Below are 26,375 nucleotides of genomic sequence, written 5' to 3'. Positions count from 1 at the left end.
GAGCTGCGGTCATTGGTTACCAGGCCAAGATCTAGACACCTCCCCCGCCCCACCCACTCTCGGCTGAGGGGTGGTGACCCCCTTGCTGCTGTTGACCTCAGTACCCCAGCTTAGGTAGAGGTCAGTCAGTCCCTGACCCCTGCTGCACTTGGACCTGCCCCCAAACGCGGACACCCGGGGGGGTGGTGGGGGGAATGGGATCGGACTGTGCGGTCGTCAGTGCCAAAGACCCGCCCACGGACAACGGGCATTGAGTTGAGCCGCAAAGGGTGCGGGTGTGACCCTTAGCACTGAGAGCCCCAGCCAAGGTCTGCACTGGGAGGAGGGAGACAGCTTTGGGAGGGAATTTGTTTGAGAATTTGTAAAGCGAAACAAAAACTTTCGATTGGTCCAAAGTGACATTCTGTTATTACGTGGAGGAGCCGATGTTGGACTGGAGCGGACAAAGTTAATAATCACACAACCCCAGGTTATAGTCCAACAGGTTTAATTGGAAGCACCAGCTTTCGGAGCGACGCTCCTTCATCAGGTGGTTGTCAGAAGGAGCGGTGCTCTGAAAGCGAGTGCTCCCAAATAAACCTGTTGGACTATAACCTGAACCCGTTATTGACAATTTATTGAAGATTAGATATTTTTATAGGCCCTAGCATTATAATCTCTGTTGAACCTATTACCCGACTCATCGAGACGCTAGTGAGGTCTACAGCAGGCAGGATCCAAGGGAGCTGTTTCTCAGGAAGTAGGTTGGTGAAGCCAGCCTGTGTAATGAATACCATTGCCAGCTCCCCCAAGGCCTTCTACTGACATTGGGTCCATTATCCCCGTAACAACGCTCCACTCCTCTCTCTGCCCTGACATCATTCCCTCTGCTGATACAATTCCCACACCATGGTTTCGTTGGCTCCCCTCCATTTCGGCTCACAGTCGGGGTTTCCCGGGGTGGTTTCCCGTGGATAGAATGGAGACCAGGGTCCTGCATTTCTCTAGCGCCGCGGTTCGCGGCAAAGTCCCCCTCCTGCGCTGTTACTGTGGGGATTTTGGATGGGGAGCATGGTGAAAAATAGTGCACGGCAATCTTCCACTGGATAACGGTTCAAGTTTTGGTCGGGATGCCAGAGAGAATGGTCATTTCCTCTCTTCACCCTCCCACCTCCCCCCCCCCCCCCCCCCCCCCTCCCCAGGGTTGGATCTCCTAAGGCACTGGCGAGCTGCAGACCAGGAGTTAACAGGGGATGGGGTGGTCAGAAGAGAATAACATTGGCACAATACGTGTGAGGGATTCCGAAGGGGGGGGGGGGTGGTTGCAGTTTTCAGTGCCCACGTGATCGCTCTGAGACATTTTCACGCTCCTTCGTTCCCCCCACACCCATTCATGCTTCCCGCTCATGCTATTGGTAGCCCATAGTCGCACGTGATGGTTTGTAAATCACCAGACGTACATGAGGTGCGGTGAGCAGGGGTGACGATGAGATCGCACTGGATGTCCGAGCCTGTGGTCGTGCTGGGCTGGACGGGGGGAGAGACCGGGGACTCTGGGAGCCATCACTGTCACTGCTGTGGCTGCTGGGGGGTGTCGGTGGCAGCTCCATATCTGAGGGAGAGAAAACACCAGAGCAAACACAAGTCAGGTCACACCAGGGAGACAAACCAAACAGGTCACCGCTCAGGAGGCGCGGGGGTAACCCCCCTCGTGCTGACAGAAGCGCACCTTCCCTCAACTCCTTCAATCGGTCCCTCGTCAGGACACTTCGCAAGAATGCCAATGGGATGGGACTGGCTTTCACACATAAGAGGGGCGATCCGATTGGTTGGCAAGCGGATTCTGATTGGGGAATGAACTAGCCAATGGCTGTTTAGCTGAAACTGGCTCAATCAGGTCCATGTTCCTTCTGTGTGCGGCGAACAGGGCCCTGTCTATGATTATTATTGCTTCCCGTACGGGGAATCCCTAATTTATGAGCGGCCTAATTACAAACACGATCCCTTACTGGGGAGGAGTGTATTAATATTAATTTTAAAGATCCAACAGGCTTACAGACGAGCTCACAAATAGAGAGTGGGCCCACACTGTGGGCCAAGCTGAGAATCCCACATTAGCCGTCAGAGAGATTCTGGGCACAGTTGGGATTATTTAGCGAATGTTGTCCGATCAGAGAATCTCCCCTTCACAATGGTGTTCTTACAAATCAGGACAATGAGTACACGATGGTGAACAGCATCCTGTTTCCTCAGCAACAGGGTAAAGCTAAAAATGTTGGTCAAAGGGGGGGTTTGAATAGTCAGAAGTCTCCCACTCTCTTCTTCAATAAAGAGCTGGGGATATTGCCTTTTGTATGTGTCTGGGGTTTGCAATCATTAACAGTATTTCAGCAGAATTTGTAGTGCACCACAAGATCTCCAAATCGATCACTAACCTTGGGTAGACTAGCATGTCCCAGGGCCAAACGTGGAACTGGGCACAGGGAGACGGGTCAAAGGGGGCTGGCTGGGCATCGCAAAAGGTTTGCCGAAGGGTCAAACCCGCCACAATGGCGGGGTGAGAGCGGGCAAGGGCAGCAGTGCTCCATGATGCTGGGCCCTGTGAGGCCAGAGTCCAGAGCACTGTCGGTCACTCACTATCAACATAGATGATTTGGAGTTGGGGACCACGTGTCGTGTGTCTAAGTTTGCGGATGACACTAAGATGGGTGGTCGAGCAGAGGACTGTGAAACTTGGCAAAGAGACAAAGATAGATTAAGTGATTGGACTAAGGTCTGGAGTACAGTGTTAATAAATGTAAAGTCATCCATTTTGGTAGGAGTAACAGTAAAAGGGCTATTACTTGAGTGGGAAGAAATTGCAGCATGCTGCTGTGCAGGAGGACCAGGGTGTCCTTGTGCATGGGTCACACAAGGTTGGTCTGCAGGTGCATCAGGTAATTAAAAAGGCAAAAGGAATTTTGTCCTTCATTGCGAAAGAGATTGAGTTTAAAAGGTTATGTTGTATCTGTACAGGGTGCTCATGAGGCTACATCTAGAGTACTGTGCATTGATTTGGTCTCCTCACTTGAGAAATGATGTACTGGCACTGGAGGGGGTACAGAGGAGGTTCATTAGGTTGACTCCGGAGTTGAGGGAGTTGGCATATGAGGAAAGACTGAGTCGATTGGGATTATATTCATTGGAATTTAGAAGAATGGGGGAGGATCTTATGGAAACATATAAAATTAATGAAAGGAATAGATAAGATAGAAGGAGAGGATGTTTTCACTGGAGGGTGAAACTAGGATAAGAGAGCATAGCCTCAATGAGGGGGAGCAGACTTTAGGACTGAATTGAGAAGGAACTTTTCACCCAGAAGGTTGTGCATCTATGGACCTCCCTGCCCAGTGAAGTGGTTGAGGCTACTTAGTAAATGTTTTTAAAGCTAAGATAGTTAATTACTTGAACAGTACAGGAATTAAAGTTTATGGTGAGAGGGCGGATGGGTGGCACTGAGTCCACGAACAGATCAGCCATGATCCTATTGAATGATGGAGCAGGCTCAAAGGGCCAGATGGCCTACTCCTGCTCCTAGTTCTTACGTTCCTGCGTTCCTATGGGGAGGATGGAATCCATGTCTCCAGGACAGAAAGCACAAGGGTGGTGTAAAGCCCCTGCTTTTGCCAGGCGTTCCCACCCTCGCACCTTCTACAAAAGTATTCCCATCCCACAAGACACGTCCCTTGTGACGTTCAGGATTTATATCAGCTCCACGTTCCAAAGTGGCACGGAGCAGAAAGAGAAACACTAGGCCCCTCCCCATCCACAGCCACCGGACGCTCATCGCTCCCCTCCACCCCCATTGTTCCCCCACCCAGACTCACGGGGTTTCCGCCCTGCAGTCAGACATCTGCTGGCACCTCACTGAGGAGGGTTTCAGCCACAGCTCTCTGACCATCGAATCCCTGCAGTGTGGGAAGAGGCCATTCAACCCATCTAGTCCACACCGACCCTCAAAAGCACGGTGGCACAGTGGTTAGCACTGCTGCCTCACAGCGCCAGGGACCTGGGTTCAATTCCCGACTCAGGCGACTGACTGTGTGGAGTTTGCACGTTCTCCCCGTGTCTGCGTGGGTTTCCTCCGGGTGCTCCGGTTTCTTCCCACAGTCCAAAGATGTGCGTGCCAGATGAATTGGCCATGCTAAATTGCCCATAGTGTTAGGTAAGGGATATGGGTGGGTTGCGCTTCGGCGGGTCGGTGTGGACTTGTTGGGCCGAAGGACCTGTTTCCACACTGTAAGTAATCTAATCTAATCAAAAGAGCATCCAACCCCTGTACTTCCCATGGCTAACCCACCTAGCCAATACACCCTTGGACAATATTGGCAATTTAGCATGACTGATCCACCTAACCTCCACATGGTTTGGCCTGTGGGAGGAAACCCACGCAGACACAGGGAGAATGTGCAAACTCCACACAGACAGTCGCCCAAGGCTGGGATCAAACCTGGGACCCTGGTGCTGTGAGGCAGCAGTGCTAACCACTGAGCCACCATACCGCCCATTGTCAACTTCTATCTGCACGGGTGGTATTCTTTCAGCAGGGGCAGGATGGAGCTGAATTCCTCAGTCACTGCCAGAACAATCCGGAACAGATGACCTCATAGGGAGGCCCATGCGCCAGACTCCAACTGGGAGGCCATACTGCAGGGCAACGTGTGAAGGTGCAGGCCTGGTGTGCTCCATCCCAGTTGACAAGAGCATCTCCATGTTCCCCTTCACCTTAAACCAAAGCCAGGCACTGGGGAGGGTGGGAAAGTCCACAGGGGTCTCAGGGTTACTTGGCAACGCCAAAGACTGAATCTTGCCTGGGAGCTATGCTCAGGTCCTGAGGCCTTCGCTGACTCTCTGCTGAGTGCAGCTGGTGGGAGCTAATGGAGGATCAATGTTCACCAAAGTTCATCGTAGCATAGGGCAGACTCACTGTCCCCATCCCCTGTCAGGGTAGGAACTCTTTGGCTTCATGTTGTTGAGGGTGGTTTGACCTGAATAGTTCTAATAAGAATGAGCTCTTATCTTCCCTTATTGTGTAGGGGAGACGGGCTAACAATACAGGGTAGGCCGGTGAGGACTGAGATGAGGAGAAATTCCTTCACTCAGAGAGTCATGGAGCTATAACAGCATGGAAACAGACTCTTCAGCCCAACACGTCCATGCTGACCAGATATCCCAACTTAATCTAGTCCCATTTGCCAGCACCTGGCCCGTATCCCTCCAAACCTTCCTATTCACATACCCATCCAGATGCCTTTAGAGAGCTGGGCCTGTGGGATTCCACCATAGGGTCTGAAACATGCAATGTGTTTAAGGAGGAGATGGAATACCGTTCTTTGGGGATGTAGCACTCCAAGGGTTTGGGGTTAACAGGGGACTGACATAGATGGTCAGCCATATTGAATGGTGAAGCAGGCTCAAAGGGCTGAATGGCCTACCCCTACACTCACTTTCTATGTCTCAATGAATGAATCACATCAATGAATTAATGTGATGGATGTTATTCCAGAGACTTTAAGGAAGAGATCCTAAACTGTTCTCCCAGCCAGTCTGATATGATGTCGGCAGTGGTTATGGCCATTCCTGAGTATTAACCCCTTCAGGCCCTTGCATTCACAACGGGTCATTGCTGGGACCCAAGTGGTTCCAAACAGCGATCAATACCCAGTAGGAGGAGAGACTGAGAGACAGAACACTGGCATTTACATGGGCTGTAAGTCCTTCAGTAAATGATTAACCAGGGTAGCGAACAGCTAGGAGACTTCTACAGTTCCGCCCCACGATGTGTATTTAATGGCAGCGCACTATCCCGGATGGCACACCGAACTTGTTTGATCATTAGATTGCTGTAGACGAGGATTCCAGGGCTCAGGGGTGGATGGAGAGATTAGAATTTGTGCTCCATTTTTCTGAAGCTGGGGAAGTCAATACCTTGTGCTATAGCCAACCCCCCATCCCCCCCGACTCTAAGGGCAGTTCGGAGCAGGATCTGCAACCTGTTTGAGTCAGGGTGGGATTTCGTAAGGAGTGCTTCCCAAACATATTCCCACCGCGACACCGTTTGGAAACTGTGGTGATGCCTTGGCCGAGGGCAGTAGTGTGAGAGCGAGGGGAGTGTGTGTGTGTGAGAGAGCAGGAGTCCGTTGCAGACGGACTGACATCTCACCAACTCAGACTTTCCCATCCCCGTGGGGAAGGTCTGCCTTCAGAGATATGGCTCATATGGTCAATTACAGATGGAAGCAACGGGGGGGGGGGGGGCGTTGGTGGGGTTGGAGATGGGACATCATGCAATGAAAGCTGTAGACATGTATCCAGCCAGGGTTGGCACCATTCGTCACACCCGCCATTGCTGCACTCTGCTCTCAGGATAGCCTACTGACACACTGTGGGCTGACCAGGAGTGGGCTAGCCCCCACAATCCCCCAACCCCTTCAAAATAGGGGGGGCGGGGGGAATCTCTCATTTCCATCTGAGTGACGAGTCAGTATCTCCTGTCCATCCCTCGTTGCCGTCCAGGCTCTCACTCCCTACCTGTGTGTACGCTGAGGAACTGATTGAGATCTTTGGGTTCGACTTTGATGTGAGGCACTGTGCTTGGTTCAGGCTGGGCCTGTGAAGAAAAGAATAAGTGCTGGGGTGAGGATTAAAGCCATGCACCAGTTGATCAGACCCACCTCACGGCTAACGTTAGCTTCTGCTTTACTGTCCCTCCCTTTGCCCTTCTAAACACAGTAACTAGGAGCAGGAGGAGGCCACTTGGCCCATTGGTCCTGCCCCGCCATTCAACGTGCTCACAGCTGGTCCTCTATCCCACTCTCCTCTTGCTTTCTCCCCCATCCTCCTGGATGCTTTTCACATCAAGAAGTGGACCTCTCTTTTTCTTGAAGTGTATGTGGTAGAGACATTCCTTCAGAGCAAAGAACCCTTTCTCCATCCCAGCTCTAAATGGTCTACCCCATATCCTGAGACTGTGTGTCCTCATCTAGACTCCCCAGCCAGGGAAACCATTCTCCCTGCATCCCGTCTGACCCGCTCTGTTAGAATACCATTCACTTCAATCAAATCCCCTGTCACCCTCTAAGCTCCAGTGAATACAGCCCAGGCAACCCAATCTCTCCTCATATAAAAGGCCCACCATTCCTGGTATCAGCTTAGCGAATGTTCTCTGCACTTTCTGAATGGCAAGTATATCCTTTCTTAGATAGAGACTAAAATACTCAGCAAGGCGCTGTATAACATCCCTACATCAAGCCCTCTTGCAACAACAGCTATCAGTCACTTTCCCTCCTCATCGCTTCCAGTATTTGCCTGTCCATGTTTATTCACACAGACCCCTGTGCACACCAACATTTCCCAATATAACCATCTGTTATGGTTAGCCAGCACCAAAACATTACCTGAGGGCCTGAAGGGACAGGCAGATTCGCCGGCATGCTGTCATACTGAGGACATCGGCACCTGATCTTTCCAGTCTTTCACCCAAGGGGGGTCGCTTGGACACACCCCCCACCCCCCAGTGGAGGGGAGCAGACCAGGGGTTCTCAGAGAACGGCCCAGTACTGTCCAACAGATCAATGTTCATCATCAAACTGTGTGGAGAGCTGCTGACCACACCCCAGCGCCAATGCTCAGCTCCCATTCCCAGATTAGTGTCCAATGAGATGATTGGTGTTCTTCCAACGTGAGTAGGGAACCTATAGAACAGAGGGGTGGTGTAACCACTCCAAAGCAGAGCTGGATGTTCTGACTGTATGACATCCCTGTCCCGACAGTGGGACCAACATTACAACTGTGTAATACACCTGACCCTGCAGGCACAAGTCAAGGGAAGACTGTATAATGGAGCAGTGATATTATAGAATGAGGTGACAGGATGAGACTTAAGGATATTGCAGCTTTGCTGAAAGGGAGACATGTAGGGCCGAGCCAAAGGTGGTCATCAGAAGGCTGTCTTTTAACAGGGATCCTGTGAGTGTGACAGGAATCATGAAGCCCCCTCCCTTCCCAATTTCAGACATACCAGATCGTCTGTGGTGTTTGATGGTGGAGCAGAGGTCATGTGTTGTCCAGAGAGAGCTGATATCTGTGTCATTGGTGAGACATGGCAGGGCTCTGGCAATGGGTTCGGCTCCTGTTTGATCATGATGTGTGTCAGGTCAGGTCCGAGGGACCAAATCCCACAGTTGGCCTCTGCCCAGAGAAGGAGAAAGGAACAGGAATCAGATGTGAACGCTGGTGTTTCCATCACAGCAGAGATACAGTCACACGCTCAACTACACAATACCGAATACCTTCACATCAGCATCGAAGGCAAGGCCCAGGCTCCTGTAACCATAGCAACGAGCAGGCCAAAGGGGGCTGCATTACCGAGGCTGATCAGACAATGGAAATTGGAAGAAAAAAGAACAAACCTCCTGTGACAGCCCCAAGTATTCCAGCATTTACACTAATTCAAAACATTGGTTCAGAAATCTAAAGGAAGTGTTCACAGCTACATTAATCAGTTAGAGAGTGGAACAGCTCATCACTGTCACTCTCACACTGACACATCCACCCACTGTCACCATCACACACTTACACACTCACCCACTGTCACCCTCACACTGTCATTCTCACATGCTTACACACCCACCCACTGTCACCCTCACACTGTCATTCTCACACGCTTACACACCCACCCACTGTCACCCTCACACTGTCATTCTCACATGCTTACACGTCCAACCACTGTCACCCTCCACCCTTACACACTCACCCACTGTCACCATTACACACGCACCCACCCACTGTCACCCTCCACCCTTACACACTCACCCACTGTCACCCTCCACCCTTACACACCCACCCACCGTCACCCTTACACACCCACCCACTGTCACCCTCCCATACTTACACACCCACCCACCGTCACCCTTACACACACACCCACCGTCACCCTTACACACCCACCCACTGTCACCCTCCCATACTTACACACCCACCCACCGTCACCCTTACACACACACCCACCGTCACCCTTACACACCCACCCACTGTCACCCTCCCATACTTACACACCCACCCACCGTCACCCTTACACACACACCCACCGTCACCCTTACACACACACCCACTGTCACCCTCCCATACTTACACACCCACCCACCGTCACCCTTACACACCCACCCACCGTCACCCTTACACACCCACCCACTGTCACCCTCCCATACTTACACACCCACCCACCGTCACCCTTACACACCCACCCACCGTCACCCTTACACACCCACCCACTGTCACCCTCCCATACTTACACACCCACCCACCGTCACCCTTACACACACACCCACCGTCACCCTTACACACACACCCACTGTCATCCTCCCCACTTTACGCACCCACCCCGTCACCGTTCCATCCTTACATGCTTACACACACACCCACTGTCACCCTCCCACCCTTACACACCCACCCACTGTCACCCTCCCACCCTTACACACCCACCCACTGTCACCCTCCCACCTTACACGCTTTCACACTCAACCACTGTCACCCTCCCACCCATACACACTAACCCACTGTCACCCTTACACACCCACCCACTGTCACCCTCCCACCCTTACACACCTACCCACTGTCACCCTCCCGCCCTTACACACCTACCCACTGTCACCCTCCCGCCCTTAACACCCACCCACTGTCACCTTTACATTTGTGAATGGCACAGATTGTGTTTCTGTCCAGCTGAAGGCCTGGGGTGCTACAGAAACGCCACGTGAACACTCACCTGTGGAGACCGACATGGTGTCCCCAGTAGGTGAGGGTACCCGTTAGACTGCCCCATCCCAATGATGGATTGGAGTCAGGGCCCAAAGCCCAGCAAAGAGTGTGTGAGGAAATTCACACTCACAGCCACAGTTCCCAACTTAGCAAATAAATCATCACAACAGAAATGTGGCAGAGATCATTCTAGCAAACATTGGGATAATGGCTACTCAGATCAGCAAGCAGGGAGCATTCTGGGAACTGGACTGGGCTCAGGTTAAGTCACAGGCCGTGGGAGCTTGGAATGCTTCAAGTTAGAGTTGGTTGAATGTGGGCGGAAGGTGAATTTAATTGTCAAATGCAGAAGGAACCAGTCACCTTACGGAGGTGTAAATGGATGAACAGAGTGATAGCATGGCAGTGGAGTCGAACCTCAGAGGGCAGGTTAGGGAGGCAGCAGCATCTTCAAAGACCTTGGAGATAGACCGGTCATTTTGCTCAGATTGTGGACTCACCGTCTTTTTTCTCCGAGATGAATAGTGATGACCAGGGATTTAAAGGACAGACACCCGTTAGCTCAGAGAGGGAGAGAGCCATGAACAACAGCAGCCAAGCTGGGGGCCAGGAGGGAGAGTTTGGTGATCAGCAGTTTCATGGCGAGCAGGTCCGAGTCGAGCTCAGAGAGGGAACAAGGGGAGACCAACCAGAGTGAGGACTGAGCTCAGGGGCTCGGGCTGGGAGAAGCTTCAATGTTCCATTGGGCTCCTGCAAGGGGAGTGGCAGACACAGCTAACCACATCATCTTCATGGCAAAGAAGCCGCGAGTGCCTCACACTTATTCTTCCAGGTGGAGGGGGTAGGCTTTCCGACAGGCCAGGACGATGGGGTGAAATGAAGCCCGTGGGTTCCCTTTGGAATCCAGGGCCACCCTGGAAAGGGGGAGGAGGAGCAGTTTAGCAGGATCGAGCAGGTGTCGCATGGGGTCCGTGTGGTTGGCAAGGAACCCGCATCAGCTCCTTGGGGGAAGCCTTCAGGCATGTGTGAGTCAGCCATAGGGCTTTCCCAAGGATTCAGGACCCCCTTCAATGGAAGTCCTGCCTGCTGGAATCAGTTACTAAGTGGTCAGTAAGGCATTCACCAGAGTCCCAGGATTAGTGAGGGACCTTGATAAGGGATATTCCCCCCAACCCCCACCCCCAAGACACCACAGATAAACCTGACATCGTTTGTGGGAGGACCTCAGGCAGCAAGTGAAGGCCTTGACCACTCCCACACTCCATTGCAGCGCGTTCAAGAGCATGGCATCCAGTCGTTCATCACTGAGCTCCCCCATCGCCAGTGGCTAGGAATCCCACATCAGTCGTCCACTGCCTTCCCAAGACATCGGGTTGGGAGTTTGGCTGGGTGGGGGAAGGGGTGGGGACACTGAAGGTGGGACTGATCACCATGGTTCCCCGTTGCTATGGGCTGCATCAACATCAGCTAAATGCCACACAACGTCAGCCAAGCTCACCACGCATACCTACTGCAAGGCTCCACAGAGTGAAGAAGTTGGGTTTGATTAACCATTGTCACGCGTACCGAGATACAGTGAAAAGTGCTGTTTTTGCACGTTCTACAGACACCTCGTACCATCCAAAGCACGTCGGGGTGGCAGTACAGAGTGCAGAATACAGTGTTACCGGTGCAGAGAGAGAGAGAGAGATCAGAACTAACATTCAGGAGGTCCACTCAAAATCCTGATAACAGCAGGGAAGAAGCTGTTCTTGAATCTGTTTGTATGTGTATTAAAATTTCTATACCTTCTGCCCAATGGAAGAGAGCACAACCAGGGTGGGAGGGGTCTTTAATGCTGCAGGCTGCTTTCCCGAGGCAGTGGGAAGTCAGTGATTGGGTCATTCAGAATCGGATTGGGTTACCAGCTATAAGCTGTCAACATCGTTGGCCACGTTCTGGCAAAATGGAGCATCTGACGCACTGTTCTTGTGCTCTTTTTTTCTCTTACGCGTCGTCAAAGCCCACTTTGACATTTTCAAACATGAGGGAAAACAGAAATATATCCGTGCGTTCTGTGGGATCCTGCAGCCCTGTGTGTAACACCGCGGCCGAAATGTCTGCACTGACAGACACAGCCTCAGAGAGCTGCTGCTGCCGCCCTATCCTGCTGGCTTTGGGGTTGTTTTACGAGGGAACGTTCAATGACAGCAAGGCGCCACTAAAAATATTTGCGTTGGAAGGGCCCAAATCGACACATTTGTATGTGTTTGACCAGAGAATAGATCGCACCGTGAGATGCCTGCACTGAATTCCCACTTGGCCTATCACTCAGGCTTGTGATGGGCCTAATCAGGGACTACACTGCCTTCTGTTTCCAATAACTGACTGGCACATCTAAGGAAAAGCTGTACAGCCCCACGTTATTATTTTTAAACTTTGGCTCTCTGGATCTAATTTAATGTCCTTGCTGTCTACATATGCCCCCCTTCTGAGAACTTATGTTTTGCTACTACTGTACAGGCCTTGATCTTAACCCTGGGCTTGAGGAGCTTTCATATTTTTCTGTAAAAAAACAGCCATAAAAACCTCTCTGCCCAATTTCAAAGGGACTTCATGCCCTGGGAACAGAATGTTACCACAGTTTAGTCGCTCGAGAAAGAGTGCGCGGTATTGAAAAGGCACACTGTACTCAAGGAAGCTAGCATTGGTCAACCTAACTTTCTGTCCAACTCGTCCCGAAACCACATCAAATTGGCCTCATGGTGGGTAGCTAATTGAAGCCACTTTGCTGAGGGAGGGACAGGAGGGGAATGGGGCTCTCAAACAGAAGGCCATTACGAGCACTCCCCCTGCGTGAAGGGGGCTGGCTAGTGGGAAGGAGCCTGAGAGAAGCTGTTTCCCTTCCTACCCCTCTGGGTTGGGGTTACCCTACAGCACAGGGTGGGAGGGGAGACTTACAAAGGGAGGACACGAAGGTCCCGCAGGAACCTGATCCCATTATGGGTCAATCATTGATTCACAGTGCAAACAGAGGCCATTCAGCCCATAAGACCAGAAGACATTGAAGCAGAAATTAGGCCATTCAGCCCATTGAGTCTGTTCCACCATCCAATCCTGGCTGATAAGTTTCTCAACTCCATTCTCCCACTTTCTCCCTGTAACCCTTGATCCCCTTGACAATCAAGAACCTATCTATCTCCATCTTAAATATACTCAACCACCCTGGCCTCCACAGCCTTCTGTGGCAGTGAATTCCACAGATTCCCCAATCTCTGGCTGAAGACATTTCTCCTTATCTCTGTTCTAAAAGGTCTTCCCTTTACTCTAAGGTTGTGCCCTCGGGCCCTGGTCTCTCCTACCAATGGAGATATCTTCCCAACATCTACTCTGTTCTGGCCATTCAGTATTCTGTATGTTTCAATTAGATCCCCCCTCATACTTCTAAACTCCATCAAGTATAAACCCAGAGTCCTCAAGCATTCCTCACGTGTTAAGTCTCTCATCCCTGGGACCATTCTTCAGGGCTGGTACATCCTTCTGGAGATATGGGGCCCAAAACTGCGCACAATACTCCAATTGTGGCCTGACCAGTCTGCCCATCAGTCTGCATCCAACCCTCCCAAGAACAGCTCATCCAAATCCACCCTATCCCCATAACCCATTTAAACCAGCTAACAAATCTGCACATCCCTGGACACTACGGGCAATTTAGCACGGCCAATCCACCCTGACCTGCACATCTTTGGACTGTGGGAGGAAACAGGAGTGCCCAGAGGAAACCCACGGGGAGAATGTGCAAACTCCACACGGACAGTTGCCCGAGGCAGGAATCGAACCCGGGTCCCTGCCGCTGGGAGGCAGCAGTGCTAACAAATATCTAATAAGGAACTCGATAACACAAGAGACTCACAGATCTTCAACTGAGGGAACAGGAACCGAAATAAGGATTAAAAACCGAGTGGACCACTGATAGTGGAACTCAGACACAAATTGCTGGAAAAGCTCAGCAGGTTTGGCAACATCTGTGGAGAGAAAGCGGAGTTAACTTCAGTTCTGAGGAAGGCTCACAGTATCAGGTGGGCCAATGGTCTAAGGACTGGCACATGGAGCTTACTTTAAATAAATGTGAGATGTTGCATTTTGGTTGGGCAAATCAGGGCAGGACTTATACACTTAATGGCAAGGTCCTAGAGAGTGTTGCTAAACAAAGAAAGCACAGGCTCATAGCTCCTTGGAAGTGGTATATAGAGTAGCAAAGGTGGCGTTTGGTATGCTTTCCTTTATCAGTCAGAGTATTGAGTACAGGAGTCGGGAGGTCATGTTGCGGCTGTACAGGACATTGGTTAGGCCACTGTTGGAATATTGCGTGCAATTCTGGTCTCCTTCCTATCGCAAAGATGTTGTGAAAATTGAAAGGGTTCAGAAAAGATTTACAAGGATGTTGCCAGGGTTGAGGATCTGAGCTACAGGGAGAGGCTGAACAGGCTGGGGCTGTTTTCCCTGGAGCGTCGGAGGCTGAGGGGTGACTTTATAGAGGTTTACAAAATTATGAGGGGCATGGATAGGATAAATAGACAAAGTCTTTTCCCTGGGGTAGGGGAGTCCAGAATGAGAGGGCATAGGTTTAGGGTGAGAGGGGAAAGATATAAAAGAGACCTAAGAGGCAATTTTTTCACACAGAGAGTGGTACATGTATGGAATGAGCTGCCAGAGGATGTGGTGGAGGCTGGTACAGTTACAAGGCATTTGGATGGGTATATGAATAGGAAGGGTTTAGAGGGATATGGGCCGGGTGCTGGCAGGTGGGACGAGATTAATTGGTTGGCATGGATGAATTGGGCTGAAGGGTCTGTTTTAATGCTGTACATCTCCATGACTCGGAGTCAGTAGTATGTTTATAACTAAGGGTCCCATACTGTATGACTCTATGACTCAGTGATATTTTACAGCACAATTCCTGAGTTTCAGTTGAACAGCCCCTTTGCCCCTTCCCCAATTAACACGGAGTGGTGTTCCAAGAAATTGCTTTCAAAAAGAGTCGATTTTCCTCACAGCCCATTAGTTATTCCCCAGGTTCATCCACATCAGAGCCCGGCAGATTAAAATCCGAGGTAGTTAGAATTTTGGTGACTCGATTCTGAATGTGACTGCCGACGGGGAGACTTAACCCCTCTCAGCCCCTCTCACCAGGCGTATCACACTGTACAGACTCGTTTGGTATACACAGAGACACCGCAGAGGGAAAAGCATGTCACACAACAGAGACACACACGTGGTGTAACTAGAGATGTGCACAACATACTTTGGTTAAACATGCCAAGACATCATAGAACCACTCCAGTGTGGGATGAGGCCATTTGGCCCATCGAGCCCACAGCAACACTCTGTAGAATGTCCCACCCAAACCCTGACCCAATCCCTGCATTTCCCAAGGCTGACCCCACCTAGCCTGCTCATCCCTGGACAATGTGGGCAGTTTACCATGGTCCATCCACCTGACCTGCACATCTTTGTGACTGTGGGAGGAAACCCACGCAGACATAGGGAGAACGTGCAAACTCCACACAGACAGTCACCTGAGGCTGGAATCGAACCTGGGACCCTGGTGCTGTGAGGCAGCAGTGCTAACCACTGAGCCACCGTGCTGCTCTTTAGATGATATAGAGAGATATATAAATCCATCCAATAGGGCTACCCAATAAAAACATAGATGGCACACCACAGGGGTAGACATGACACATTATGAGTTGCAGGAAAATGCCTGATACACTGTATTTCTCCCCATTCAGACAGACCTGGTTCCAATTAGTGTAAGTAATTCAGACTTAGCTGCAGGGGATACAAGGGCGATGACAGGACAGTATCCATACTCAGCCTCAGAGATTCCCAAATCAAGGAATGCAACAACTTTATTTGTCTTTCACTTGTTGACGAATACTCATTGGATCAGCAGGAGATATTTGGCGATTGCTACTCTCTGTGTTTTGGTCAGTCTGCTGCTCCGAAAATCAGCAGGGGTACACCGCAAACACAGCGAGCTGGAGTGGGCCATGACACAGCAAGCCCCTGAACGGGTAGGCAGGTCACTGCAGTGCACTGCTTTCAGGGCTGGGCCCTTGGGGACAGGACACAGACGTACCAATGTGTGAGGCTGCATCCTTGTGGAGTCACACCTATTGCTTACCACACCGTTTCTGATCTCGGAGTATCTAGTGAGGCCTTCTATGAAGGTAAAGGAATGTTACAAGTGAGACTCCTGACATTGGGTCATGCTCTGTATAATCATCAACACAGTTACAGCCCGTCCTCACCCTGTTCTGCCTGGGCACAGCCTGTTCCTCACTATACTCACTGGAATGGGAATACATTAAGCTTTATTGGCTTCATCACGCATTCCAATCACAGCAGCACAGCTGAAATTTCCATAGTTTGGAAATAAAGACCTGGTTTCTCTTCAGTCCAAGAAGAAACTGAGCTAAAGAAACCCCTTTCAAATTAATGTTATTGTTAGCATTCTGTCTCAGAGTGATGCGTGCCTGTATAAATACGGGAACTCAGACTCACAATGTTATTTCACAGCGTCCCATGCCCAGCCCTGTGTGGACGTCCCTCAGCACTTTGCAATCAAAAGATGAGAAGTTACACAAATATGATACCTGTGTTTATACAGCCCCATTGAACACATGGGGCAGTCCAACACACTTTGAACTTGGATCCATTAAGAATCTCGCTTGTACCGGTATGTAAACACATTGTCCCAGTCCTTCAACAATACCCTGCACCCAATCAACGCACACACACATTTCAGCTCACGGGGAGGTGGGGGGGGACAACAACGGAGCTCTTGCCAGTTTATTCTGGTGGGTAAACCTCTGGCATTACTTCCACAAGACTGCGGAAGCTGAGGGACCGGGTTTTAAGTGAGTGTGCGGCAGTGTTTCTGATCTGACCGTTTGCTCAGGCTGGCAGGGCCGAAGGGCCAGTTCCTGGGCTGTAAATTTTCGTTGTCCTTTGTCAATGCCAAGTATGAAAGCAGCCAGCGGCTACGTGTGCATGGTGACACTGACGGTGATGGAACTGCACTGGGGGACTGTCCGGAGAACCCAAACGCTGTGGCCAGTCTACAGCAGGAGGACCCATCGGAGAATTTCCATTCTGCACGACGAATAAAGAGAGAATAGTTGTCGGTCTGTGAGAGTTGGTTAGCCAGGGTAGTGAATGCCTCCTGATTGTCAGTGAATTAATGCAGTGGCTCTAAAGAACGATGGCAATGAATCCTGGGATTGATGTGATCCTTTCGGGTGAAGGTAACACTGATGGGAATCATCACCCCTCCTGCCCTCAGTAACCTTGGCCTCAAAGCTCTGCAACCCTGACTCCGTTACACAGGCTGGCAGAACAAGTTCAGAGCTCCTTGAAAGTGGAGACCCAGGTAGAGAGGATACTGAAAAAGATCAGAGAGTGGTGCTGGAAAAGCACAGCAGGTCAGGCAGCATCCGAGGAGCAGGAGAATCGACGTTTCGGGCATGAGCCCTTCATCAGGCCAAAGGAGAGTGGCTTAGGTGAATGAATCATCTAATGATGACCGTAAATCCATTGTTCAAAAACTCAATCTGGGTCACTAATGTCCCTCAGGGAAGGAAACAGCTCTCCTTACCTGGTCTGACCTGCACGTGACTCCAGCCCCACAGCGACGTGGTTGACTCTTAGCTCGCGATGCCCTCATCCAGTGAATAAAGAGAAAAAAATCTGGCCATCCTAAATTGTCACGTCCTATCCAGAGATGTGCAGGCTGGGTAGGTTAGCCATGGGAAATGCAGGGCTATTGGGTGGGCTGCCCTTCAGAAGGTCGCTGCAGATTCGTTGGGCCAAATGGCCAGCTTCCACACTGTGGGGGTTCAATGGAAATTAAACCTGTGACAGTTTCCATAACGGCCTGCCATTCTCACCCCTTGGAAGCAGCTCTCCCGGTGTATTGGAAGTGGGCTTGTTTATCTACAGTTTAAGTTAAGCATTCAATATCAGGGAGCAGGGGTTCGGATCTGGCAAACACACACATCAGACCTCAGGAGTGGCTGACTAGATGGTAAAGATAGCCAAGGTAAACAGAGCCTCAGGGAATGTAAGTAAGTGGAACCACAGCACACCACTCTCGTAAGGAAGTAACACTGGCACTGTATAAAGCCGCCGTGAGATCACACTTGGAACACCACGTTCTGCTTCGGTCAGTGTTTCCCCAGGAAGGGGTAGAGTGATACTGGGCACCGTTAACTGGATACCACTCACTCAGCTATGAAAAGGACGTCAATGGAGCAGCTCAGCCTCCTCCGTGACAAAAACAAGATTCAGGGTTTTCACAGAGCTGTCGACTCCCTTGGCGATCTGTGAAGCAGGCTTGACGGTTAGAGAAATGAAAGGGTTTGTCGTTGGCTCCGACAGAACCCAGGACCTGAAGAATGAGCAACAGTTGTGGTGCCAATGCTCAGATGTGGGGTATTAAACTGATGCCCCCTCAAGTGGGTTTCAGTAAGCCCATGGCATTATTTCAGAGAGGAGGAGGGGCATTTATCCCTCAACTAACATCACAAGGAACACGTGATCTGGTCATGACACCATCCTTGTTGAGGAATCCTGCTATGTGTAAAATAACTGCTGTATTCTTTACAAACACAGGCTGTACTCTTCAACAGCTGTGAAGCACTTTGGGACCTTGCTGAAGGAGACCAAACATTATAAAATGAAGTCTGCTGCGAGCAAGGGTCACTGTCTCTCTCTCTCTCTGCAGATTTTGCAGAGCTTCTCCAGCAACCTCTGCTTTTGTTTCCAGCAGTTCTTTTACTTTAGAAAATAAAGTGCTTTCTTCCTCAAATTTGTCTGACTACACCCTAGCGAGCAGGACAGGTAACTATAGTCTCTGCGCTGAGCTGGGTTAACCTTTACCATTTACCTTTGGGCTTGCCTCCAGGCAACTGAATCTTGGTTAACCAGGATCTTCAACAGGAAACTGCTCCACTGAGCAGGAAGCAGGCTGTGTCAGGCGCTGAAACAGGGATGAAATGACCCACCGCTCCTACTGATTCAACCTTTCGTTCCCATGGGAACCCATGGTAAATTAATAAGCACGCCCGGCAGACGACAGCTGCTGGGAGCTGCAGAGTTTTCACGGCTCACTCTGACCTGCTTGGTGAGAGGGAAGTAGCACAGAGTGTAGCATTCGCCGAGGGTCCGAGATGTCTCTGAGTGACGGAGGCCGAGCAGGGAGTGTGGAGCTAAGGCAGGGAACAGGCTGCGGCATGGGGCAAAAGAAAGGGGCCTGGTCACTGACAACTATCACCTGAAAGAAAAGATTTGCATGTACCCTTTCACAACCACCAAATATCTCAAAGCGCCAATGAGGTATAGGCACTACTGTCATGGGGCAAACACAGCAGCTACTTTGTGGTCATTAAACTCCCTCCAACAAAATGATCCTGAACAGACAATCTGTCCTTCTGACAATGCTGATTGAGGGATAGCTATTGACCAGGACCTCAGAGAAGATACCACTACCCTCCTTTGAAACAGTGCCCTGGGATCTATTTCCATCCAGATAAGTGGGCAGACAGAGCCCCCCTCCCCCCCCAGTGTGAAGGTCTATGCTCTTGATAGAGGGATGCTTCCCCAGCTCTACCACTGCAGTGTCAGCCTGGATTTGGGGCTCGAGTCCTGAAGTTGGGAAGGATCCCGCGACACCCCGATGTGTGAGCGTCGCCCACTGCATCACAATGGCCACACCCATGATCACCAGAGAACAGTCAGTCCTAATGCTACCACATTCCTTTATAGGCAGCACGGTGGCACAGTGGTTAGCGTCACTGCCTCACAGCCCCAGACACTCGGGTTTGATTCCACCCTTGGGTGACTGTGTGGAATGTTGCACGTTCTCCCCGTGTCTGCGTGGGTTTCCTCCGGGTGCTCCGGTTTCCTCCACAGTCACAAAGATGTAGAGGTGAGGTTTGGCCATGCTAAATTGCCCGTAGTGTTCAGGGGTGTGCAGGTTAGACAGTCATAGAGATGCATAGCATGGATCCCAGCCCCTCAGTCCAATCCGTCCATGCCGACCAGATATCCTCTTTGAACCTAGTCCCACCTGCCAGCATTTGACCCAAACCCTTCCTATTCATATACCCATCCAGATGCCTCTTAAATGTTGCAATTGTACCAGCCTCCACCACTTCCTCTGGCAGCTCATTCCATACCCGTACCACCCTCTGCATGAAACAGTTGTCCCTTTGGTCTCTTTTATATCTTTCCCCCTCACCCTAAACCTATACCCTCTAGTTCTGGACTCCCCGACCCCAGAGAAAAGACTTTGCCTATTTACCCTATCCATGTCCCTCATAATTTTGTAAACCTCTATAAGGTCACCAGCCCCAGCCTGTTCAGCCTCTCCCTATACCTCAAATCCTCCAACCCTGGCAACATCCTTGTAAATCTTTTCTGAACCCTTTCAAGTTTCACAACATCTTTCCGATAGGAAGGAGACCAGAATTGCAAGCAATATTCCAACAGTGTCCTAACCAATGTCCTGTACAGCCGCAACATGACCTCCCAACTCCTGTACTCAATACTCTATCCAATAAAGGAAAGCATACCAAATGCCTTCTTCACTATCCTATCTACCTGCGACTCCACTTTCAATGAGCTATGAACCTGCACTCCAAGGTCTCTTCGTTCAGCAACACTCCCTAGGACCTTACCATTAAGTGTATAAGTCCTGCTAAGATTTGCTTTCCCAAAATGCAGCACCTCACATTTATCTGAATTAAACTCTATCTGCCACTTCTCAGCCCATTGACCCATCTGGTCCAGATCCTGTTGTAATCTGAGGTAACCCTCTTCGCTGTCCACTACACCTCCAATTTTGTTGTCATCTGCAAACTTACTAACTGTACCTCTTATGCTCACATCCGAATCATTTAAGTAAATGACAAAAAGTAGAGGGCCCAGCACCAATCCTTGTGGCACTCCACTGGTCACAGGCCTCCAGTCTGAAAAACAACCCTCCACCACCACCCTCTGTCTTCTACCTTTGAGCCAGTTCTGTATCCAAATAGCTAGTTCTCCCCGTATTCCGTGAGATCTATCCTTGCTAATCAGTTTCCCATGGGGAACCTTGTCGAATCCCTTACTGAAGTCCACATAAATCACATCTACTGCTCTGCCCATATCAATCCTCTTTGTTAAAAAACCCAATCAAGTTTGTGAGACATGATTTCCCATGCACAAAGCCATGTTGACTATCCCGAATCGGTCCTTGATTTTCCAAATACATGTACATCCTGTCCCTCAGGCTTTCCTCCAACAACTTGCCCACCACTGAGGTCAGGCTCACCGGTCTACAGTTCCTTGGCTTGTCTTTACCGCCCTTCTTAAACAGTGGCACCACGTTAGCCAACCTCCAGTCTTCCAGCACCTCACCTGTGACTATCGATGATACAAATATCTCAGTTAGAGGCCCAGCAATCACTTCTCTAGCTTCCCACAGAGTTCTAGGGTACACCTGATCAGGTCCTGGGGATGTATCCACCTTCATGCATTTTAAGACATCCAGCATTTCCTTCTCTGTAATCTGGACATTTTTCAAGATGTCACCATCTATTTCCCTACAGTCTATATCTTCCGCATCCTTTTCTACAGAAAACACTGATGCAAAATACTCATTTGGTATCTCCTGTTGTTCCACATATAGAGCGCCTTGCTGATCTTTGAGGGGCCCTATTCTCTCCCTCATTACCCATTTGTCCTTAATGTATCTATAAAATCCCTTTAGACTTTCCTCAACTCTATTGTATATCCTTTCTGGGATGTACAGCTCACTGTGATATACAGCTCACTGGAAACACTGTAACGTACAGCTCACTGGGAACACTGTAACGTACAGCTCACTGGGAACACTGTAACATACAGCTCACTGGGAACACTGTAATATACAGCTCGCCGGGAACACTATAATATACAGCTCACTGGGTACACTGGGATATACAGCTCACTGGGAACACTGTGATATACACCTCACTGTGATATACAGCTCACTGGGAACACTGTGATATACAGCTCATTGGGAACACTAATGTACAGCTCACTGGGAACACTGTAACGTACAGCTCACTGGGAACACTGTAATGTACAACTCACTGGGAACACTGTAATATACAGCTCACTGGGAACACAGTAATGTACAACTCACTAGGAACACTGTGATATATAGCTCACTGGGAACACAGTAATATACAGCTCACTGGGAACACTGTGATATACAGCTCACCGGGAACACTGTGATATACAGCTCACTGGGAACACTGTAACGTACAGCTCACTGGGAACACTGTGATATACAGATCACCGGGAACACTGTGATATACAGCTCACCGGGAACACTGTAATGTACAGCTCACTGGGAACACTGTGATATACAGCTCACTGGGAACACTGATATACAGCTCACTGGGAACACTATAATATACAGCTCACTGGGAACACTGTAATGTACAACGCACTGGGAACACTGTGATATACAGCTCACTGGGAACACTGTGATATACAGCTCACTGGGAATACTGTAACGTACAGCTCACTGGGAACACTGTGATATACAGCCTACTGGGAACACTGTAATATACAGCTCACTGGGAACACTGTGATATACAGCTCACTGGGAACACTAATGTACAGCTCACTGGGAACACTAACGTACAGCTCACTGGGAACACAGTAATGTACAACTCACTGGGAACACTGTAATATACAGCTCACTGGGAACACAGTAATGTACAGCTCACTGGGAACACTGTGATATACAGCTCACTGGGAACACAGTAATATACAGCTCACTGGGAACATTGTGATATACAGCTCACCGGGAACACTGTGATATGCAGCTCACTGGGAACACTGTAACGTACAGCTCACTGGGAACACTGTGATATACAGATCACCGGGAACACTGCGATATACAGCTCACTGGGAACACTGTGATATACAGCTCACTGGGAACACTGTGATATACAGATCACTGGGAACACTATAATATACAGCTCACTGGGAACACTGTGATGTACAGCTCACTGGGAACACTGTAATGTACAACTCACTGGGAACACTGTAATATATACAGCTCACTGGGATATACAGATCACTGGGAACACTGTAATGTACAACTCACTGGGAACACTAATGTACAGCTCACTGGGAACACTGTGATATACAGCTCACTGGGAACACTGATATACAGCTCACTGGGAACACTGTAATGTACAACTCACTGGGAACACTGTGATATACAGCTCACTGGGAACACTGCGATATACAGCTCACTGGGAACACTGTAATATTCAGCTCACTGGGATATACAGCTCACTGGGAAGACTAATGTGCAGCTCACTGGGAACACTGTGATATACAGATCACTGGGAACACTGTGATATACAGCTCACTGGGAACACAGTAATGTGCAGCTCACTGGGAACACTGTAATGTACAACTCACTGGGAACACTGTAATATATACAGCTCACTGGGATATACAGATCACTGGGAACACTGTAATGTACAACTCACTGGGAACACTGTGATATACAGCTCACTGGGAACACTGATATACAGCTCACTGGGAACACTGTAATGTACAACTCACTGGGAACACTGTGATATACAGCTCACTGGGAACACTGCGATATACAGCTCACTGGGAACACTGTAATATACAGCTCCCTGTGATATACAGCTCACTGGGAAGACTAATGTGCAGCTCACTGGGAACACGGATATACAGATCACTGGGAACACTGTGATATACAGCTCACTGGGATATACAGCTCACTGGGAACACTGATATACAGCTCACTGGGAACACTAATGTACAGCTCACTGGGAACACTGTAATGTACAACTAACTGGGAACACTAATGTACAGCTCACTGGGAACACTGTGATATACAGCTCACTGGGAACACTGATATACAGCTCACTGGGAACACTATAATATACAGCTCACTGGGAACACTGTGATGTACAGCTCACTGGGAACACTGTAATGTACAACTCACTGGGAACACTGTGATGTACAGCTCACTGGGAACACTGTAACGTACAGCTCACTGGGAACACTGTGATATACAGCTCACTGGGAACACTGTAATATGCAGCTCACTGGGAACACTGTAACGTACAGCTCACTGGGAACATTGTAATGTACAGCTCACTGGGAACACTGTGATATACAGCTCACTGGGAATGCTAATGTACAGCTCACTGGGAACACTGATATACAGCTCACTGGGAACACTATAATATACAGCTCACTGGGAACACTGTGATGTACAGCTCACTGGGAACACTGTAATGTACAACTCACTGGGAACACTGTGATGTACAGCTCACTGGGAACACTGTAACGTACAGCTCACTGGGAACACTGTGATATACAGCTCACTGGGAACACTGTAATATGCAGCTCACTGGGAACACTGTAACGTACAGCTCACTGGGAACATTGTAATGTACAGCTCACTGGGAACACTGTGATATACAGCTCACTGGGAACACTAATGTACAGCTCACTGGGAACACTGTAACGTACAGCTCACTGGGAACACTGTGATATACAGCTCACTGGGAACACTGTGATGTACAGCTCACTGGGAACACTGTGATATACAGCTCACTGGGAACACTAATATACAGCTCACTGGGAACACTGTAATGTACAGCTCACTGGGAACGCTAATGTACAGCTCACTGGGAACACTGTGATATACAGCTCACTGGGAACACTGTGATATACAGCTCACTGGGAACACAGTAATGTACAGCTCACTGGGAACACTGTAATGTACAGCTCACTGGGAACGCTAATGTACAGCTCACTGGGAACACTGTGATATACAGCTCACTGGGAACACTGATATACAGCTCACTGGGAACACTATAATATACAGCTCACTGGGAACACTGTGATGTACAGCTCACTGGGAACACTGTGATGTACAGCTCACTGGGAACACTGTAATGTACAACTCACTGGGAACACTGTGATGTACAGCTCACTGGGAACACTGTGATATACAGCTCACTGGGAACACTGTAATATGCAGCTCACTGGGAGCACTGTAACGTACAGCTCACTGGGAACATTGTAATGTACAGCTCACTGGGAACGCTAATGTACAGCTCACTGGGAACACTGTGATATACAGCTCACTGGGAACACTGATATACAGCTCACTGGGAACACTATAATATACAGCTCACTGGGAACACTGTGATGTACAGCTCACTGGGAACACTGTGATGTACAGCTCACTGGGAACACTGTAATGTACAACTCACTGGGAACACTGTGATGTACAGCTCACTGGGAACACTGTGATATACAGCTCACTGGGAACACTGTGATGTACAGCTCACTGGGAACACTGTAACGTACAGCTCACTGGGAACATTGTAATGTACAGCTCACTGGGAACACTGTGATATACAGCTCACTGGGAACACTGTAACGTACAGCTCACTGGGAACATTGTAATGTACAGCTCACTGGGAACACTGTGATATACAGCTCACTGGGAACACTAATGTACAGCTCACTGGGAACACTGTAACGTACAGCTCACTGGGAACACTGTAATGTACAGCTCACTGGGAACACTGTGATATACAGCTCACTGGGAACACTGTGATATACAGATCACTGGGAACACTGTAATGTACAGCTCACTGGGAACACTGTAATATACAGCTCACTGGGAACACTGTGACCCCACATGGGTCACATTTAGTAATTCAGCCCACCTTGCCCAGCACCAGCCTGTAACCTTTATTTGTTGATACAGTGTGGGTGGTACTGGGTCAGCTGGCATTGATTGCCTGGAGTGTGTTAGATTCAATGTCATGAGCCTGGAGTCACATGTAGGCCAGGCTCGGGAAAAGGGAGCTGATGACCTTCATAAAAGGACCCCAATGACTTCTACCACAAATCGAGATACAACACCATCACCATTCCTAACAGCAGCTTTCAATCCCTGATTTGAAATCAATGAGTTGAGCTGAAAGCTCAGCCAGTTCCAATGAAGGGATTTGAACCCAGGCCCTCAAAACATGAGCTGGCCGTGGTTTCTGGATTCCTCCTGGAGGTATTCCCACTGCCGACGAGACTCCAGGGGTGGGGGTGGAGCTGCAGCCATGGTCCCAGTGCTATGCTACAAGACCCTCTACCAAGGATAAAGTGGGCCCCAGGCCTAGCCCTCAGAATTTGTGGCTAAAAAACCCAGGAGAAACCGCCTTACACAGAGAGTGGGGAGGATGTGGATGCCGTCACCGCAGGTAATCGCTGAGGTGAATCATTCGCAAGTATTTACATCAGCTGGGGAGAAAGGCCCAAATACAGTGCAAGATAAAGTAAGCGGGAGAGGAAGCCTCTGTGGAGCATATACCCTGACACGGCTGGGCTAAATGGCCTGTTACAGTGCTGGAGATTAGAATTCCTATAGTATGGAGACAGGCCCTTCGGCCCAACAAGTCCACACCGACCCTCCAAAGAGTAACCCACCCAGACGCAATTACCCCTGACTAATGCAC

The 26,375-nt window shown here is 49.7% G+C and overlaps 1 protein-coding gene across 3 annotated transcripts in view; it reads right to left on the bottom strand.

Moving 5' to 3' along the window:
• The window catches only part of creb3l1 (cAMP responsive element binding protein 3-like 1), a 234,315-nt gene that overhangs the window by 17,064 nt on the left and 190,876 nt on the right, over positions 1-26,375 (bottom strand). For all 3 annotated transcript variants that reach the window (XM_060838413.1, XM_060838414.1, XM_060838415.1), the window contains exons 3-5: positions 8,039-8,208; positions 6,550-6,628; positions 1,440-1,591 (exon numbers count right to left, since the gene is read on the bottom strand). In XM_060838413.1, coding sequence (XP_060694396.1) covers positions 1,440-1,591; positions 6,550-6,628; positions 8,039-8,208 — 401 coding nt within the window. The remainder of the gene's footprint in view (positions 1-1,439; positions 1,592-6,549; positions 6,629-8,038; positions 8,209-26,375) is intronic.

Source organism: Hemiscyllium ocellatum, chromosome 18, assembly GCF_020745735.1.
Source record: "Hemiscyllium ocellatum isolate sHemOce1 chromosome 18, sHemOce1.pat.X.cur, whole genome shotgun sequence".
Lineage (NCBI taxonomy): Eukaryota > Metazoa > Chordata > Chondrichthyes > Orectolobiformes > Hemiscylliidae > Hemiscyllium > Hemiscyllium ocellatum.
Note: the sequence above shows the minus strand (reverse complement) of the source record. Positions and strands in the feature narration are given on the sequence as shown.